Source organism: Mauremys mutica, chromosome 25 (genome assembly GCF_020497125.1).
Source record: "Mauremys mutica isolate MM-2020 ecotype Southern chromosome 25, ASM2049712v1, whole genome shotgun sequence".
Lineage (NCBI taxonomy): Eukaryota > Metazoa > Chordata > Testudines > Geoemydidae > Mauremys > Mauremys mutica.
The window spans coordinates 4,155,627-4,176,348 of NC_059096.1; the positions used below are offsets into that span (position 1 = coordinate 4,155,627).

The window sequence follows — 20,722 nt, forward strand, 5'->3', positions numbered from 1 at the left end:
TCTCTTCACTAGACAGTTGTCAGAGGCCATGATGCTTGGGTTTGTTTTTAGCGTTTGTTTTGTGTTTCACTTTCTAGGAGGAAAAATGAAATAAAACAAACAAACAAAAAACAAACCCCCAAAACGCCTGACTTTATAAAGGCTATTTGTGAAAGATCTATTAAATCTACTGCAGCCGTCTACTGCCATCTCCTGGAGACTTTTGTGAGAGCACCACGAGGTGGTGTACCAAAGGGTTCAGTTGCCCCACTCTTGGAAAATCAGTTAATAGTGAGTTACAGTACATTAGAAGCTAAAGTTGCTGCTGGAAAGAATCATTGTTTTTAAGGTTCATTTTCCCAATGACTTTGACCTAATTACCACTCATATTAAGAGTGGCCACTTGTCCTGTTTTTCTGGGACCGTTCAGTGTCACGTATCAACAGTGTGATTTTTTTTTGTACAGTGTAAGGACCGTGTGGCAACTTGTTACTTCTCATTGTGGCACAACTTCCATTGGAAATATTCTGTGTTGGTGTTTTGCAATGCCTTCGGTGAACAAGACCACAACATTGCTTCAGGACACAGATTTTGTGTTGTGGCACAGTGACTTTGTGTCGTAACATCTTTGCATCACAATATTGTCCGTGGATCGCAGCACAATTAATTTGTGTTGCAACTTCATGAACTTGTATCACAACATTGTGCCTTGACATCATAGTGCAAGAACCTTGCACAACGACAGTGTGACCTTATCTCACAGACCATTATGTTATGTCACTACAGACTGACTTACATAACAGAGCAAAAACTGTGCCATAGTACATAGTGGCCTAGGGTCATAGGGCAATAACTTTGTACAACAATATTAATGCTGTGATGTGATAACCCTGCATTCATTAAAAGGTGATGGTGTGCCTCTGACCTGGGGACATTTTGCGGACAGGGTGACCTTGCATCTATGATGCACTGATAGTTTATAGTGTCCTGGTGACCTAGTGCTTTCAAGATGATGATGCCCTGTGGTACCACGCCAACCCTGCAACCATAATATGGTGCTGCCCTGTGGTGCCCTGGTGAATGTGTGCCTGTGACACGGTGAGAACCACAGGTATGGCACGCTGGTGCCTCATGGGGCCACAGCAAACTCTCTCATGTGACACAGTGATATCTTGTGTTGCCATGAAAGCCTCGCAGCTGTAACATGGTACTCCCCTGTGGTGCCATAACAACTGCACACCCATGACACAGTGCTGTCTTTTGGTGCCCATGGCAAATGGGTGTCCTTAAGATGCTGCTGCCTCGTGGTGCCATGGTGAGCTCACGCCCTTGACATGGTGACACCCTTTGCTGCCATGGCCACCGTGCACCTGTGACATGGCGCTGCCTTAGGGTGCCACGGCGACTGTGGTGCCAGCTCAGGATAAAGCTGAGTAGCCGCATGTGTGGTAACCAATATGGCAGAAGCTTAGCCAAGCTGGGAGCGGGGGCACCACAGGCATGAGGGGCTCCCAGCCTCCCACCCTCCCCCTCCTGCTGGGGTCACTGCCCTTCCCTCAGAGAGTGGGTCTATCTGAAAGGGAAGAAGGAGCCTTCCCCCCTCATTAATTATTCATAAGAAGGGCGGGGCTGTTCACTTTGAGGTGCGAGGATTCCACAGTAAATAACCAGGGAGGGCGGTGGTTCTGGGTTAGAGCTCGAATTGAAGGGCGGGAGAGGGATTGTTAATTATTCATAAAGGGGGCGTGCCCGAGCTGTCGGGAAGGCCGGTCTCGAGCCTGTAGGCTCCCCCCCGCTGAAGGGGGGAAAAAAAAAAAAAGGGCGGGAAACGTGAGGCGATTTAAAAACACTAATAAAGCAGCTGAAAAACCATTTAAGTAATTACCACTGGAATAAAATGTTTGATTTCTGTGGTAATTTGCTGCCTCCAAAAATCTACATTTGCTACTTTTCCGCCCTTCCCCTCCCAATTTCCATGAATTAATTCACTTATCAAATTATCGTATCAATTATTGCTGGAATTAATTTTTTTTTTATTTCTGTCGTAATTCTATGTAGTTCTATTCCCCACCCCCACCCCTGTATAAACACATAGTTATTTCCCCCTGAGGAAAACTATTAAAGCCTTCCCCTCAAACCAAATGTGATAAATTTTAAAAATCATCCTGCATACAATATATACTCTTTCATGAAGTTTGAGAAATTTCAGCTAATTCAACGCAATTTCTTTTTTGTTTAGGGAAAGTCGGTGCCCTTATAAATCCAGACAGCAGGGTCTGAGCTCACCCATATCACCCCACCCTCAGAGGAATTTCCCTAGGGGTGAAACAGGGTTTAGATCTGTTCTGTATCAACTGGATCTAGGTTTATTTGGAGGTATCACTCTTTTAAAAAAATCTATTATCATTGACGTGTGGCAGGTTTTGGAGCGTGAGTGCACAGAATGAGGGTCAAAATGTGACCCATAGGGTCATATCATCCAGCCAGAGGGTTAATTACAGCCCACAGTGTTTATTTAGTGAGGCCCAAGGTACAAATGCAGCCCAAGGGGTTCTGAAGTGCAGCAGCCCAATGGTCACACCAGCCAATGGAGTCATGAAATGCAGACCAAGGGCTTGTGGTGACCCACAATGCAGCCAAAAGGCCAAACACGACCCATGGTTTCACACAGTGTGGCCAAAGGGGCAAACACAACTTGTGTGATAACAAGCAGATGTTAGCATCCCATCCCTGGGACTGCAGCATGAATCAAAGCACAGACACTTTGGGGTGAAGTCAAAAAAAAGCAATGCCTTGTAGCAGAAAGACACAAATAAGAGCTAATGTTAGGATTATCAAGGGCATTTATTTTTTAATCTGTAATGTTATGTATGTTTATGTTAATTTAGATGGCTTTGGGGCTGATTCTCATTTACCCTAAGGCCTTTTTACACTACTCTAACAGTGAGAAGCATCCTTAAAGTGGGAGCAAATCATACAGCATTTCATCCACTTTAAGGCACTGCCAATCTGGTGTAATCAGGTCCTTTTAATGGCAAATTAGGTGCAGCCCATGGATGGCTGGCATGCTGCCACTTCAGTCCTCTGTGTCACAAAATTTGGTTACCCCTGCTTCAGAAGCTCTCATGTTTTTAAGTGTGCGAAGGGAAATTGAGAGAGAATTCCTATTTATGTTCTTGGTGATTCATTTATTTATTTGTGAAATGCCTAGGGAGGAAAAAAGACAAAACCCTGAAGCTGCTGTTTGAGGTAAATAGCTGTTGGTATTATATACTTAGCAAAATGATAATGCAAACCCCAGAAAAAATTAAATGATTAAGAAAAAGGTGTATTTATTGGATGAAAATATATGGACTGTTTATAAACAGAAAAGAGTATAGAAGGAACATTGACTGTTGATGGCTTCTGTCTGCCCTATAAATAAATAATTATATACAGAATAAATAAGAGACAATCACTGTTAATTATTATTATAATTAATTTGATTTTATATGCTTAACATTTACATTTCCCTCTTCCAGTCTTGATTAGCAGTTCTCCAGACAGGAGAGATCCACACAGAGGTTGTTGAGGGCTGCACGAAGTTGCTAAGTGAAATCAATCTTGTCATGTTTTCGCTGATCTCCCTGAGAAACATGAAATACACTGAGTGCCAAAAATGGAAGTCAAAAGGGAGCTTTGAGTAAAGGGCTCTAAAATGTGGCCCATAACGTAAAACTTCTGTCACATGCTCAGTTTTTATTTAAATTGCCCTTATTCTGCTCCCAATGAAAATAAGGGAGTTTTACCATTGACTTTAATGGGAGCAGTGTTCAGTGCTTTTGAAAATCCCACTCATCATGTTTAAGTGGCTGCTTCTGTACATAATATTGCTGCAGGCTCTGGATGAGATTTTCAAAAGCACTTAGTAGTGCTCTAAACTCCTATTGACTTCAGTGAAGCAGAGTTAGACCAGCACTGACTGCTTTCAAACAAATAAACAAAAAACACCCTGAGATTATAACTCTATTTCTAAGATATGAATCAGCAAAATGTATTGGACTTAGCCAGCCTTGAAAGAGTTTTAGTGGTGAAGAGAGTTATATTTTTCTTTTACTAAAACAAGCCTTTAACTGCCTTTATGTACAAAGTAAGACTTTTTATTGCCCCGCACCTGCAGTTGTCTGTAAAAAAAAGTCCCACTGACTTTAAATGTGGATTTCTATGCTTTTCAAAGGTGCTGTTACATACATCTATGATGTTATTTAAATAAATATTTTTGTTGTTTTTACAAGTATCAAATTCATTTGCTCTCCTTGGTTGCTTAAGTAGTCAAAAATTGAATAAAATGCTGTAATTTTAAAAGTCATTAAATTTGCTCACAAGCCGTGTGAAAAGTTAAGCTATGGATTTCTTCAGCTAACATGAATTATCTCATAACTAATTTAAAGATGCCTGTTATAAAGTATAATTCCCTTTCATGAACAATTGAAAAATGAATTGAAACATTGTCCTGGGCACAGAGGAGAAAATACTATTCATTCAAACATGTTTGTAATGCTTTAATTAAATGGTCCATAATTTTTTTAGTTCATTCAATATACAATTCTTGCATTGGAATTGTGATAATTCACTATGTTATGTAAAATGGTTCCGTGAATATAGAAATGTGCCTTGTTTACTTGATGTTTTCAAATTGTTTTTTGCTTAAGTAAATGTAACCTGTCGACTGACTAAGGTGCATCAGTACATTTTCAACCCTTCAAACAATGAGTATAATTAAGGGGAGAAAGAAGTCCACTTGTGGTGTTACCATTGTTACCAACACTTACAATTTTATTCCAAGTCTTGCAACATTTGGTGATTGTCTGAAAGCCCCAGTTGCTGGAATCAAGAGATTGCATGAGAATCTTAGCTTTAATTTTTAAAAATAAGTTATTAGCCCTCACAGTTACAGAGAAAAGCTTGAAAATATTAAGTGTGTCCCCCTTAAAGATTCAGAAACTGGAAGGCAATTATAAGAACACAATGTTTTTTGTTTTTTTTTAATTCTCACAATTTTACAGACAATCTTATGGGTTATGGGGGCTTGTTTCATGATTTCTGTAAATCTTGAGGATGGCAATACTGTGCCACATTACAATACTTGCACATTCTGTGCTGTGCTATTTGTCATTATCAGGAATTAAGCTATACCTCACTTTAAATAGTGCAGGGAAAGTGATAACTTGATGCTTACTTACATTCATAGAATATCAGGGTTGGAAGGGACCTTAGGAGATCATCTAGTCCAACCCCCTGCTCAAAGCAGGATGAATCCCTAGACAGATTTTTCCCTAAATGGCCCCCTCAAGGATTGAATGTACAACCCTGGTTTTAGCAGGCTAATGCTCAAATCACTGAGCTAACCCTTCCCCCCAGTACCAAATCTTATTTTTTATTGTTGTGTACAAGAATACATACAAGTAGAGTGCCTCAGACAGACAAGAGACATACAAATCCTTCGAATGGCCTCCTTAATTTTTAATGCTCTGTTACATGGTTAAAGTAACATGGAATGGTAAAGTATTAGAAGGATATTGACTTATTTATAATAGCTCCTTAATATATTTTGTGGCATTTCATATACCTGCTACACTTTTATTCTTTCTCTTAATTATTTTTTGAAACCTCCTGAGGCCCTCCCTATCCCAATACTGGTCACTGCTATCCCCACCCCACTCTCCACTTATAACTTCTAATCAGGATACTTTCTTCCCCAGACACTGAATTACAAAGCAAAAATAATTTCTCATACACACACAACATGTATACAGTCTCTCTTTTTGTGCTATATGAAAAAAAAAGAGTGGTTTTACTGGTTATACTGGAAAGAAAGGAAATATAGAACAAGAAATGATAAATATTGATTTGGGAGTGTATGGATGTAATTTTGTTACATTTAAAGTAAAACTGTACCTTCCTACCCATGCAGTAAGACTTTCATATTCCATTATCATATCACTCAATCACTTATTTCATTTCATCTCCCTTATGGGTTTCATTTCCTTCCCTATATGCCTTCTGTGTTTTCTCTGCAGGAAAAATTTATGGGACTAGTAGAAGGATGACATCCACTGTAAGTACCAGCTTCACCTTGATTCCCAACCAGAAATACAGGCGCAGTAGCCGTCGCTCCAAACCATTCTGCAACACTGTGGACACAGATTCCGAATCACTGTCAACTCTCGGGAATTTCAAAGCACTGCCATTAGAGATCTTTCAAATGGTCTTGAAATATCTCTCAGGTGAGGTTCAGCTTGGGTTCCTGAAGAGCCTCATCACACACACACACACACACACGTAATGATAGTACTCAGGGAGCTCTTTGAAGTGTTCTTCTGCCCACCTTATATAAAGATGACAATTTAACAGATATATGCAAAATCCTGAATGACCATAATTTGTTGGTAAAGGAATTTACAGTAATGACATTTGTCTCTTACGTCTTTCTGAAGTCTCTTGGCCTCCTTGTACTGAGATGTATAGTAAAGTTCTTGACTACTGAGCAGTTGTGTTTTTGCAATAAAGGTTTACAGGTATACGGGGTTTTGCTTTTTCAGTGAAGGATATCAGCATGCTAAGCATGGTGTCGAAAGCCATCAGCAACCGCCTTATTAATTACATCTCAACCTCATCAGGAAACAGAAGGCTTTTACTGCAAGATTTTCATAACCTTGAGATATCTGGCAAGAGAGAAGGATCCTGTGTATTAGAACACTACAGATCTCTAGGTGACCTTTATAACAAGAATGGTAACAATTAGGAGAGAACTAAAATCAATTAAAGAGCTTCTACTGTGATATTTAGTGATTGATAGCAGTTTAAAATGGTGAAAACGTTTTCTGAAGTGTATAGGTGTTTGTGACCCTCATTGAGGCTGAAATTCATCCTTGTGCAAAGGACCAGCAACAAGGCGCATACACACTGAAGTCTCAATTAAGCTTTATGCATTGTGTGTATTTCATCATGAAAGAATTCTTTCAACATCTCTTAATATACTTTTAATCAACAACAATAATACATACATTATATAAGTATAGACAAAAATAACATATCTTTTGCTTCTTCCTTATTTAATTTTTAAAGAATATAAAAGGGCAAGAGAAATATAAAAGAGCAAGGTGAGTGGATCTCTCATGAGCATGAGAATGAAATACAAAGTCACGGCTGAGATACAATGCGAGAATCGGGCTGTTGCTGCCCAGGCTGTACTATTAGTTTCACCTGCGCAACTATAGCCTAGCATGGCAAAAAATAAATATAGGTCAAAATAATGTGACTAGTGAGTAGCACTGCATATTTTCATATAAAAAACCATTATTTTCTTTTTAAATTTTGCACTAAATTACTACTGAATCTTGGCAGCCAAATTCCCCTTAATCTCCCTCGCCTTCAATCAAAAGCAATGCAGTCTTTCTTCTCTTTTATGCCACTTGGACGGTATCATTTCTCTCCCTCCCCCCATTCACTGTAATCCTTTCTCTAAAAGAGAAACAAATGAAATCACAATTTGAACAATATTGATATAAGCCTCCTTAACTGATAAGGTCTCATAATTAAATTGATCCTGACAGTAAAACAAAATTATGTCAAGATTATATTCAGGAGCTAACTTTAAATTAAGAGATTCCCAAATTAAAAGAACAATGTCAAAGTTAATTGGGCCAAACATGAGTTCCCTTCAAATTTACATGGATTGTTTACAATATCTTACTGATAACTTCAGTGTTTATTTGTTTTAGTTTTAAAATGAAATCTGATTAACTAAATATTATGCCAAAAAATAGTCAGCACTGTTTTGTACATTGTAATAACAAACTTTGTGTTAGAAAAGACAACTGTTATTTAACTACTGCTGTATGAACTCATCATTATAATAAGCATAGTCATTTAAACATGACATACTTAAAATATGTAAATCAGTGCAAATATCTATCATCTACTCAATGTAAGGGCCCAATCCTGCTCCCATTAAAGTCAATGCCAAAATTCAGTGTACTTCAATAGGAGCAAGACTGGGCTCTAAGGATAAATTTTGCTTCTGTGTAGAGAGCCAGCACAAGGCTTATACACTGCATTAATCTCACTTAAACCCACAGAGTGAAATCCTAGCTACATTAAAGTCAATGGCAAAAAACTCTCATTGGCTTCAATGGGACCAGGATTTTTCACCCTCCAGTCTTAAATTGGACATGAGTAACACACAATTTTTGTGCTGTCCCTCTGCACAGGTGTGAATTTCACCATATGAAAGCAGGCCCAAACCTTTGCAATGGTAATAAAAAAGTTATTCCCAGGTTGACAACTGTACTCATGTTTGCAGTTATATTGTGAAAGACATTCATCTACTCTTTAGGGGTCTGATTACAAACCCAGTGAAGTCAATGGAAAGTTGATTCTTTGGGGGTTTGGATCAGATACCAGACTGATAAAGAAAATTATGTCTGCCATTTAAGAATGTTAACAACATACTTCCAGATTGGGAAAAGAGTCCATTCAAAATCACAGGAAGTGTATAATACACTTTTTGACATCACAGAAATAACATGTTCCCCAGGAGATGAGCAACTTAGAAAAAATGTGAGTACTCTTCTGTAGATTTCTTGCATTATTAACAAACAAGATATATGTGGTGTTCTACCAGATGTTTTTGAGGGGAAAGATTTGCTTTCCATTGGCTTAGAAAAATTGTTGCTTAGCAAACAGCTGTTCTGTACTATAATATATTCAAGCCCTTTGTATCCTAAGTTCTTCTAGCTTTGAATCTCATGTAGAAGAAAAAAGAAATTCTACCATCTAGCTATGTTTTATATTACAACAGTTCAGAATAACTTTTCTGTTTGACAATGTGGTTGGCTTAAAAGATTTTGGAAGCTCAGCTTTTGATGATGTAAATAGAAAACTAGTGCATCTTCTTCAAATGTTACTTATTGTGCCTCTCTTAACTGAAATATTTTTAACAGCTGTAATTAAAAAACCAATATAATAATTTTTCAGGGCTCCAGCTGTGACTCACATGGAATTTAAAGCAACTTAGTAAACAAATTATGTCATGAGAGCCTTGCACACTCCCCATCAGGCTTTCTGACATAAATGGCATCTCTATTACAGAGGCTAGCATACCCTTTTACAGTGCACAGCTCACCATAGGTGCTGGAACTAAGAGTGTGGGGGTGCTGCAGCCCCCCTGGCTTGAAGTGGTTTATATTATATACAGGGCTTATAGTTTGGCTCCCCTCCCCTCACTATAAAAATTGTTCCAGCACCCCTGCAGGTCATTATAATATACCACTTTCTTTTCTTGCAGAAATAGTATGGTATTGTATTGCTTGTGCAGTGTATTCTTCAACTACTCCAATTATTTTCATCATTTGAATGATTATGTATGTGTTTCTATTCACAGGTTTGTTGCTTAAAAGGTGTACACTACTACTGCCCACAAAAGACAGGCTAAAGTACATACACAAGATACTCTCAGAAGTAAGCTCACACTCATTGCTCTGTGCTGAATACTTCTAGAATCTTGTTTTGAACTATCACTTGCATCTATATTAATATTTAAATTTTAAAAATGCTGTTAATGTAATGATTTAAATTAATTCATTTAATTACTGACATATCTGTAATGCTCATCAGTGTAATATCATGAATTTACTAACTTGGAATCAGTCTCTTGTTGGTTAAAAATCTTCCTTGGATATTTAGGCTGATATTTCAAATCTTTTGTACCTGAAATTAGGTCCCTAAATCCATATTTAGGCATTTAAATAAGTGATCTGATTTTTCAGAGATGCTGATCCCCTAAAGCTTTAGACTGAAGTCAGTGTGAGCTGTGGGTGTTCAGAACTATGTCTAACTCTAGGCACCCACTGTTTGAAAAATATGACCTAGGTGTAGGATTTTCAAAAATATCTAAAGGAGTTAGTTGCCCAACTCCTAGTGAAAGTCAGTGAGTTAGGTGCCTAATTCCGTCACATTTTTAAAACCCCACTCTTAGTGAGTATAATCTTCTACAGAAGTATGATTTTTATGTTGAATTTTTAAAACAGGTCACCCAGTGCAAATAATATTTGCCACTTTGTAACAGAATGAGCATAGGTTGAAATTCAGCCCCGTGAAGAGAGCCTACAGAAGGTCTATATTCCACTTAAATTCTGCTTAGAGGGCAAAGTGGTGCATAATGCCTTGGGCAGGCTCTCTGCACATGGTAAATTTTAACCATAATTAATTCAAAACATTATGTTACCAAACTGTATTAGTTTCTGGAGGGGAAAATGGTTATACATAGCAACAGACATTCTTAATAAAATATCACATCTGTCTGAAGACTCTAAGGTGGTCTGAGTGAAAGTTCCCAGAGGACCAATGGCCACATCATAAAAAACATCCCTAATTGGCAGCCTTGTTGGGTGTCTCAGCAGAGATGCAAGGGTTGAGTGAATGTAGTGTAGAGAAAGAAATTCCTTATTAACCCTGGAGATAGCCCCTTGGGTCAGTGTTGTGGTAGATTAGCCGTGTGGGAAAGCTTCAAGCACAGAAATGAGTTTATTGCCAATTAAGCTACATTGATGAAATGAGGCAACGATGTTTTGTCTTTGCAGGTTTCCTGTTTTAAACTCAGTGGTTGCCCAAGCCCGTTGCATTGCTTGGGATTACAATGCTACGGAGTGTTTTTACAGGTATAGTGTATTTTTCAGAGAAGAAGAAGGCAGGTATCATTAATATAAAAGAAACCAAAGTTTGCCTTTTTAAAAATCTATCAATGCTGAAATACTCAGTCTTTTAAAAAGAGTGCAAATAAACATAATCATCATCCAGCTTAGTTATACTTTGAGAAGCAGTGGGCTGAAACTGCTTTGCAAGACATTTCAAAGTTTAACATGGCTTTCAGGTCCAAAAGAATACATTTATTCAGTACCACAGTTCTTTCTGGCTCTTAAAATAGTTAACGCTAAAGAATTTATCAGTCTGGATCTTATTATTAGCCAGTCTGGATTTTAATTTAAATTAGCAGTTTATTACCAAAGAATACACAGGGGGCCATTTCAGTACATTACTTCAAACATCAAATTCACAGCACTCTAAACAGGGATTCTCTGGTTTAAAGGCAACTGGCCCAAGGTCTGTAATAAAATGGAGGAATTGTTCTAGCTATTTGGGATGCAAATGTGGCCTGTCCATAAATACAGAAAAATTGATCATACATTTATGACTATAATAACAAGCATTGTGATTTGATTCTATTTATCTGTCCTTCATTTGGTGTCGTCAGACCTTGACAGCAGGCTGGGATGAGCTAGAATGCCATCGTGTTTTTAACTTCCTCTGTGAGCTGAGCAATCTACCCCGCAAAGTACAGACAGTTGTCAGCAGCAAACCAGGTAAATACCTGAAACAAAAATGTCCTGGAAAATACAAATGATGATGATAATAAGAGACTGTCATGGCAGCTATATCATCCTTTTGCTGTGAGTTCCGGAAATGGATTCAGATTATTACAGAGGAGATGCACCCCAGACTCAAGGATGGTTTGTGCCACATGATCCCTGCAGTACCTGATCCTTTCTTGATCCATATTTATGATGCTTTAGCTGCAGAAATGACAGAAAATGAGTGCTCTGACGCTGGTAACATGCTTGCATATAGCTGAAGGAAATCAGCACCATTAACTGAATTTAGTTGTTTTCTGATGAAAACAACTAATTGACTTTTATCTTTGGCATGTTCTGTGTGGTGAAGTACATCTCTTTGAGATGCAATTGATTTTGTTGGATCTTATAATTTCAATATGAAATGATATGTAAAATTTACATGCAGTGGACCTAATTCTCCACTGCATTACACCAACACCAGTGCAATCAATGGAGTTACACCAGCTTAAAACTGATGTGGTGCAGTAGAAAATCAGGACCAATATTTTATGCATATCCTGAAGCATTGCTCTAAAACCAAATATAGCCCCTCCAGAAATTCTCCGGCACAGTACTCAGTATTTCACTGGAAATGTTCACATGTGGCCTCCTGCATAAGTGGTTGTAGAAGGCAAGCATGCAATCAACTGCTTCTATTTACTCCTTTTGGCACCATATAATAGAGTCACAGGCAGAAAGAAGCTCAGCAAAAGTAAAAAATAACAGTGTGCCCCTGAAACAGAGCATGAGAAGTGGCAGAGAAAACATTGGGCAGGCAGCTAGAATCAGTGGTTTGAAGCGGTGCAGTGTGTCTATTAGACTAAAGCAGTCATGAGATAGTTATAGCTCAGAATTTCAGGACCTTGTGATCTCAGTTACTCCAATTTAACACTAACTCAATGGGAGCTATGCATCTAGAATCTTAAAAATCCCACTAGGCACCGATCTACATCTGTAGGAGCCTAAATACCTTTAGAAATCTAGCCCTATGTGCCCGTATAGCCTAAAAACCTATTTCCCTCTCTCTCCCCATCTTTATAAACATGTTGAAATCACCAAAGTGCAATGCCTGATGGATTTATAATATACAAATTCTCTTGTCCTAGGTAGTGCCCGAAAGCTTGAATTACGGATAAGGTTATTCTGTCGCAGTGTCCTGCTAAATCACTGGATTCATCAAAGTGATTCTGCATTTTGGCTGACTCGTATCTTAAAACCATGGCCAATGGTTAATCAAGCCCGGCTGTTGTACATCATTTTTGGGCCAGTCTCCTCTCTAAATGGTGAGTAAATTTATCATGATAGACCAGAATTTCTCCCTTAGAAAACAGGCTGTCTCACAGCCTGTGTAAATAAATGGGCTTTCAGGGGACCAGTGTAAGGGTTGTATGGAATGGATTCCCCCTCAGTCAAGAGGTAGGGCTGTATATCCTGGAATGTCTGTGTGGACACTACTATAGACCATAAGTTGTAGTAGGAGCAACAAACTCTCTTTACCCATCGTTGTGAGCTTTTGGGCCAAAGCGTATACACAAGTTGTGAACCCATTATTCTCTCTTCTGGTACTCCACTGCACACCCCACAACAGCTCTTCTGGATTCCTGTGGAGAGAGTTGCCATGGATCTTTTCAGCAGTGTTCAGAGAACTGTGGGGTGCTGTGTAGTTTCTCTGCTTTCTAGCTCCATGTATGGCAGAAACACAATGGTACACTTTGTTATGGGCCTTCTCATAGGCCAGGAAGATTTCACCCCCGGGGAAAAGCACCTGTGTTTATTGCATTTGACTTTAGAAGGGAACATTTACCTCCTATGCAGACTTATCATTCCTAATAAACTTACTCTTTTTCAAGATTTGACCACACTCAGTTCATATTAATTTGGGCAGAACTTAAGCTTCCAGGTAATTGCTTGGACACACTACTGAGAATGTTTAACAATGGTGCTGATTACTCGTGATTTACACCAGTGTGAGAGGGAAAATAAACCAATTAACCTCACTGATGTCACACAGAACATCTTAGCCATTTCCCAATACTTTTTTGTTTTGCTCCAGCTACATTACAGTAAACTCTTGAAGACAGAAACTCTGACTTTACTTACCAGTGTATGGCCATGCACTCCTATGATGTTACCTACAGGTCTGATTTTTCACAAGTTCTGAGCACACACAAATCCTGCTGAAATCAAAGAGAGCACCACCACCTCTGAAAACCAGGCCCTTTATAAATAATGAAGTATAAAGTTTAGAACAATTTACCCCTTACCTGTTTAGCATGGAGCTTTTTAAAATTGTTTATATTACAGTTCACGTGAAGAAATTACAGACTGTGTTTTCCCTCTCTATTTGCCTACACTTGTCATGTGAAGGTAGCCTTAGCATTGAACCAGAAGCATGTGTTATCGCCCTCTGAAATCACATTCTCTTTTTCTCACTTAAATATTAATTCTGTGTTTCCTTAAAGCATCCCGTGATTCTGATTCACGTTGCAGTCTACACTGTCCCTTCTGCCACAAGTGAGATGAAATAAAAAGCACTTGTACAAATAGGGATTTATGCTTTTGCCTGAATCACCGTTTCTTTTTCCAAGCCATGCTTTGAAGTCCCAGTATAGGTCTTCTTTGTTTAGCAAACTACATTGTCACTTAGTAGTGATTGTGATTAATGTTACCCAGGACATGTGGTTTGGCAGAAAATGATAGAAGGACCAACAGATGAGACCAGTTTAAAGGGTCTAGCTGATGCTATTAAACTACTGTATGACACAGAAGCTAAAGAGTGGACAGCAGATGATGTTATCAGTCTTGTGGATGAATTGTCAGGTATATTTTTGCCTTTATCATAGACTCATAGGATTATATGATCATGTCCTCCCAGACTAAAGAGATATGTGTCAGATAGTAAAAAACTGAAGCACATTGGGAATCTGAGTCCCCCCTAATCCCTTGCAGTAGCTGTACTATACTGGAAGGTCAATAAAACTGGAGGTTATGCAGTAGTCAGAGATGGAAGAGACCAGTGCTGCTTATAAACCAAAGCCTTTTTTCCCAAAAGTGAAACGTTTTAAGTAATAACATATGAAAAACTTCAAAAATAAGTGTTCTGTTATCATGTTCAAGAGACACTATAACACTGTTTAGGTCCAAAATTTAGGTTTTATTCATAACAAAGTTTTACTGAACTTTAATAGATATGTTTTCATGATTTTTTAAAATGTCAAGAAAAATTAATTTTTGTTTGACTTGAATCATTTTTCCTATAGCATTTGTACCCTGGGCATTCTTATTCTTGGGGTTGAGAACCAAAAAGTGACATTAATTAGAAATGAGGGAAACTAATGTATTTCCATTATCCAAGCTGTCAAATACAAATATAAACAAAAAAGATAAATAGCAAAAAGGTACACTAGATTTTTTTCAAATCTAATGCATGGTGGTTATTAATAATCCTGATAAAGACAACTTTTGGTTATCCCCAGAACTGATCCCATCCCATTGACTTTAATGTTAATGGTATTTGGATATTAACTGCTTGGCGTGCCATTTATTGGCAACCCTTTGGAAGAGAGGTTCCACTTGTAATGAATTTGCTGGGTCTGAGTCCGCAGCCCGGAGAGCTCAGGGAGAGGTACCATGCAGTTCTATGGGCCCCCAGTGCTCCCTGTGGAAAGCTCCAGCTGCAGGCAGGCTTGCAGGGCTGTAGCCAGGGAAGGAAAGCACTGGGATGTGCTGAGCCTGGGCCACCAGTGCCAGGACAGGACACAATCTGGAAGGGGCAGAGAGAGGTACTGTGCAGCCCCATAGACCCCGAGTGCCCCCTCTCCCCATGGAAAATCTTGGCTGCAGGGACTCTAATTGGGGCTGCCCATTGGGCAAGGATGCTGGCACCACAGCCCATCACCTCCTGTGTGGGCAGCAGGTTCTCGGCCACGGGGCTGCCCCATGCTATTGTCTCAGGTAAGGGCCATCTGCTTATTATTGGGAACTTTTGGATAATGGAAGCTTTATGCTGGGAACCAATAAGTTGGTAATAACTGGTATCTGCTGTAGTTTCATTTTTAATACAGGTCAGGACAAATTTTTTTTTAATGTGTTTTTTTCAAAACCTCTTTAAATACAAAGTATGGTGGCCTTTACTGAGAAAGACGCTGGTCTCTGAAAAGGAATCCATTCCAAAGAATCCATGATTTCGTAATTTGGTGGAGTTATGTCTTAAGTTTGGTTTGAGTTTGGAGAGATTGTATTATACATTTTATTATCATCAGCCTTTTACAAACAATCCCTATTGGCACCATAGTAACTCCATAGCTTCCAGCTGTGCTGCAGGTGTGTTTGAATGGGCTTTCTTCTCAAACATGTTGGATGGCTGTCAAATGCAGTGATTCATAAATTCAAATACTTCCAGAATTTTGTTCAGATAATTTTCTTTTGAGTTTAATTGTTTAATTGTAACCTACATTTTATAACTTTATATTTAACTAAATTATATTCAGTCTGTTGAATCATAGGTAATGAAAATCCTTTGTGTTTTATTATAAAAGTGGTTCCCCGGGAGTGGCTCATGGAGAATAATGCTCGCCTCCTCATCCTGAGTGGGAACAACATCTGTTTCACCTTCATGGCTAGTAAAGCTGTGAATGGGAGGGCTGTTGAGCTGGCCAGGCTAGTGGTCTTTCTGGCTTTGGTGAGTAGCACTGAATAGAATGTTTCCTGGCATTTTGCCACTAAATCTGCAACTCTGCTTTCCCAGGTCTGGGGCCTGATTCTCCTTCCACTTACACTAGTGCAACGGTTCTCAAACTGTGGGTCGGGACCCCAAAGAGGATCGTGACCTTCTTTTAATGGGATTGCAAGGACTGGCTTAGACTTCCTGGGGTCAAAGCCCAAGTCCGAAGGCTTCAGCCCTGGGTGGCAGGGCTCAGATTACAGGTCCCCCTGCCTGGGGCTGAAGTCCTTGAGCTTTGGCTTTGCCCCCACCCACCCGGGGTAGTGGGGCTTGGGTGGGCTCAGGCTTTGGTTCCCCGTCCTGGGGTCCTGTCATAATTTTCGCTGTCAGAAGGGGGTCATTGTGCAATGAAGTTTGAGAACCCCTGCATTAGAGTAAAGCAAGAGTAAGTACATTGAAATCAATGGGCCTGGTTCTCTTTTGCCCTAAGGCCCCTATGCACCGCTTGAAGGTAGCAGCTCTATCCCTAGGGAAAAATTATTCCAGCATAAGGTGGGAGTGGAGTTCTCCCACCTTCATAGCACTGATGGAACAGCTCTGCCACAGCACCCCCTCCCTTAGGCCCTGGAATAGATTCCAGAGCAGAACTGAAGTTGACTGTATTATGGGATAGTGCCTTAATTGTCTACTATGAATTGTAATACTTCAACTTGTGTTATTTTGTTTTTTACCTCACCACCATCCTGGACACATATTATAATATTTCTTGTATGTTCTAGGTCTGTGAGAAGGACTTGTACTGCATGGATTGGGCAGTAAAAATGATGCAGAAAGTCTGCAAGGTTTTCAGCACTCCAGGCGAAAGGAATAACTTCCTGCAGAGTGTGGAGAATGCATTTGCTCACATGATCATGGACATGCTACAGTCAGTAATGTCTGGTGAGTATCTATGCCTGTCTGCAACAGGTGAGCCCTTTCAATGGGACATGCTCACTAGCCAAGACTCCTCCAGAGTAGGATTTGGGAGCTCCTGTATCATCACAACTCCAGCCAGGCCCCCTTCTTAGCTAGCCAGAGCTACCCTGGAATGGAGTTCATTGGAAAAGATGGGCTAGTCTTTTTATAATTATAATGCTCTGTTGTCTGATTGTTTTGTCATGTGGATTGGGTTATTTTCAGCTGGTTTTGTAAAGTGTGTGTGATTAAGATTATGCTAGAGCACTTAGTGGTACAGCATTAGGAGAAGCAGCAAAGAGTCCTGTGGCACCTTATAGACTAACAGATGTTTTGGAGCATGAGCTTTCGTGGGTGAATACCCACTTCATCGGATGCATGCATTAGGAGATACACTTTTTGTAGGAAGAAATAAATATGCAATTGTTCAGTGATAATATATTGAACCATAGGTGCTCAAAATATGTAACTACATCCAGAGGGTGGGAGTGAGATCTGTATACTTACACTAAGAGACTCCTAGTGGTTTAGATGATGAAACTCACTTCATTTTTTTTAAACACATGACAAAAGTTTTATATCACTTATTTGATACATTTAAATCAGAGGTGCCCAAACTTTGCCCAAAGGATGGACACACTTTTATCTTGTCAGATGATAAGAAGCACTTAATTTACATAAATTCTGACTAATTGCAGATACCCTTTCCTTCTGCAAGATACAGGTTTGAAGACACTATGGTCCTGATTCTCAGTTGCCCTGCCTCTCATCCAGGGATGGTAGTAGTTTACATTCATTTTGCACTGTTCTGACATAGTAGCATTTTACACCCAGCTCTGCTCTCACTCCACATGGGTGTAAAGCAAGCGTTCTCAACCTTTTTTTTCCCTGAGGCCCCCACAACATGATATAAAAACTCCACTGCCTACCTGTACCACAAAAGCTGTTTTCTGCATATAAAAGCCAGGGCTGACGTTAAGGGGTAGCAACCAGGGCAATTGCCCAGCGCCCTACACCACAGGGCACTCCACAAAGCTAAGTTGCTCAGGCTTCTGCTTCAGCTCTGGGTGGCAGGGCTCAGAGCCCCAGACTTCAGCCCTGGCTTTCTTCCCCAGGCTCCAGTGATTCTAACACTGGTCCTGTTTGGCAGACCCCCTGAAACCTGCTCATGGCCCCCCAGGGGGCCCCGGATCCCTGGTTGAGAATCACTGGGAGGATGACACAAAGCACAGGGCAACAAGGACTCAGACTCTAGTAGTCCCCATGTGCAGTGTTCCTTTGTAATCCCAGTAGAAAACTCCTTGGAACAAGCTGGAGCATTGTATCTTGGGACCTGGAGTCCTTTTGGTCTGTCCTTCCATTCAAAATCAGAGTGACACAACTAAGTACTCACATATCAGCCTAAGCAGGCTCTGCTGCCCCTCTGCAGGTTAGCAATAGGCATGCCCCAACCCCTGAGCGCTCCGATCATCCTCCTGGAGTATCAAGCCCCTGTTTCACTGGACACTCAGTATTCATACATTCACTGCTCCCAAAGACGCGGAACACTCCAGCTTATCAGTTTCACCTCAGAGCACTGCTCCATTTTACACCCAGCACTTATATATGTTCATAGTGAAAACAAGCAGAAGTTTATTTAACAAAGAAGAGACTCAAATGATAGCAAGCAAAAGTATTGGACACAAATGGCAGCATATATAATGATAACATGAATCCTAGAACGTAGACTTGTTTAACAAAATACTGTCATGGCTGATAAAGTATTGCTCATCAACGCTTTCTAGCCAGGCAGGCTGTGATCCCTTTTTCATAAAACAAGACACATTGCCAGCTTGCCCCCGAGGTAAAGGATACAAGTGTGTTGTTTTGATTCCCTAGATATACAAATCCCTTCCTTTGTCTTCATTCACAAATGGGATGCCCCCTGCTAGTTGTTTTTTCCTGTATACTCCTTTCTTGCAGATTTTTTGATCTCTTGTCAATTTTGCAATCTGGATTAGTCAGTGGCTCAGTGTGCAAATGACTTACATTGAGAGAGACACAATACACAATGACCAGACAGAGAAATGAGGATCATGCTACCACCTTCCTGAAAACAACCTGACTGAGGCATGTTTTCTCCTGTGGGGAGGGAGAGCTCAGTGGTTTGAGCATTGGCCTGTTAAACCCAGGGTTGTGAGCCCAGCCCTTGAGGGGGACACTTAGGGATCTGGGGCAAAATCAGTACTTGGCCCTGCTAGTGAAGGCAGGGGGCTGGACTCAATGACCTTTCAGGGTCCCTTCCAGCTCTAGGAGATAGGTATATCTCCATTTATTATTATTAACTCCAAGGCTTTAAGAACATAATTTTCAGTATAGGTACATAACTTCTCAAATATTGTCAGTGTATACAGTTCACAACAATTATGATGACCAGTGGGCTACTAGCTTTCGGTAGTGACCTTGCATGCTGTGCTTTGGTGAATTATTGTGTGCATCTGACTTAGGGGATCCCTGTTAAACTCTATCCCCTGCCCTCTGCCAATTGGCATCAAGAGGTACCTGGGTCATACTTGGCCTCTGCTAAGATACTAAGTAGTTTCTGAGATCTTCTCCCTACAAATGAGCCCTTTGTTTTCATTAGCTATTGTTAATGCTTCCCTTCTGATGCTTAGGAGATCGTGATGAAGAAGACAGCAGCTTTTTGAATTTGTTCCACCTTGTGAATGCACAAGCTAACTTCCATAAGGAAATTCTGTATCTGACCATGAGAAGCACCTCTACCTAAATACTTCGAATTTCAGGCTTTTAGAGAATACTACAGTGATTCAGATAGGTGGCCTTTTTCTCCATTTATTTTCTCACACATAGAAAACAGTGTCCACCTACTTTTTAAATTCACTCTTCAGCAGTTGCTTGCAAAGTTTTAGCAGCTACGAAAATAGAAAATATAATAGCCAGTTAAATCTGGAGCTATAACCTCTGCAGAAGCTGTAGGAGGCTGACTGGAGATGCTAGTGAAATACAAAGTAGAAGAATTACTTAAACCTATGAAGACATATTGAGGCATAAGAAACTACAGCACAGTCCGTGCAATACACTTGTCTAAGCCTGTATGTCAGGATGTGCTGAGGAGCCTATCTGTGGCATTCCATGGTTTGGCTGTTATGGGCGGGAATACACACTGCATTCTTCTCCCACTGTGTATGTTTGGATACAAAATAACAATGACATAGTGTTAATATTTGATATACATCCACAAATTAAAGAATGTTATCTTAGTTCAGAACAGAAAATATTTTGCTCTTTTAATGTTGTTTTCTCTTTGGAATCCATTAAGACAAAACCAGTGTAATGAGAAAGGCATGGCCAAGTTTCTCCAGTTCAGCTCACACCTGGGTGTCTATAATTCACTCTTACATTCTTTGCTTCAGAACTAGATATCCTGCATGGATTGTGCATAAAGTTTCATCACAGAAGGAGACAGTCTCTGGAAAGAGTCCTAGTTTTTTAAGGAAGGCAAAAATTAGTTTGTTTTTTTTACAGCACATGCCTTTCAGCCATAAAGCAGAAGAAACTTCAAACTGTACCTTTGTGCTAAATATAATAACTGGATAGTTAAAAAAATTATATATCTGGAACTCCGCAAAGTTGAGGGATGTTTAATGCATGTAGACATTCTAAGATCACTGTTTTTTATTAAAGTACACAGATA

The 20,722-nt window shown here is 39.8% G+C and overlaps 1 protein-coding gene across 12 annotated transcripts; it reads left to right on the top strand.

Annotated features, from left to right (window-relative positions):
- Positions 1 to 880: 880 nt before the first annotated feature.
- Positions 881 to 20,722, top strand: FBXO47 (F-box protein 47). 12 transcript variants are annotated; one of them, XM_044999396.1, is made up of 13 exons: positions 1,761 to 1,892; positions 2,219 to 2,355; positions 3,191 to 3,228; positions 6,039 to 6,245; positions 6,561 to 6,752; positions 9,404 to 9,480; positions 10,602 to 10,679; positions 11,273 to 11,381; positions 12,518 to 12,694; positions 14,085 to 14,231; positions 15,950 to 16,092; positions 16,854 to 17,013; positions 19,683 to 20,722. In XM_044999396.1, the coding sequence occupies exons 4-13, from the start codon at positions 6,065 to 6,067 to the stop codon at positions 19,793 to 19,795; spliced, it is 1,377 nt and encodes a 458-aa protein (XP_044855331.1). In that variant the 5' UTR covers positions 1,761 to 1,892; positions 2,219 to 2,355; positions 3,191 to 3,228; positions 6,039 to 6,064; the 3' UTR covers positions 19,796 to 20,722. The 12 variants fall into 12 exon arrangements, with proteins under 12 accessions (XP_044855326.1, XP_044855329.1, XP_044855328.1 ...); XM_044999391.1 differs by lacking the exons at positions 1,761 to 1,892; positions 3,191 to 3,228 and adding an exon at positions 881 to 1,090; XM_044999394.1 differs by lacking the exons at positions 1,761 to 1,892; positions 3,191 to 3,228 and adding an exon at positions 1,277 to 1,294.

Bases quoted from the DNA above. Each gene is read 5' to 3' on its own strand.
- FBXO47 (XM_044999391.1), top strand. From the start codon at position 6,065: ATGACATCCACTGTAAGTACCAGCTTCACCTTGATTCCCAACCAGAAA. The intron at 10,680-11,272 runs GTATAGTGTATT...TGGTGTCGTCAG, and splicing joins GCTACGGAGTGTTTTTACAG to ACCTTGACAGCAGGCTGGGA. The intron at 11,382-12,517 runs GTAAATACCTGA...CTCTTGTCCTAG, and splicing joins AGTTGTCAGCAGCAAACCAG to GTAGTGCCCGAAAGCTTGAA.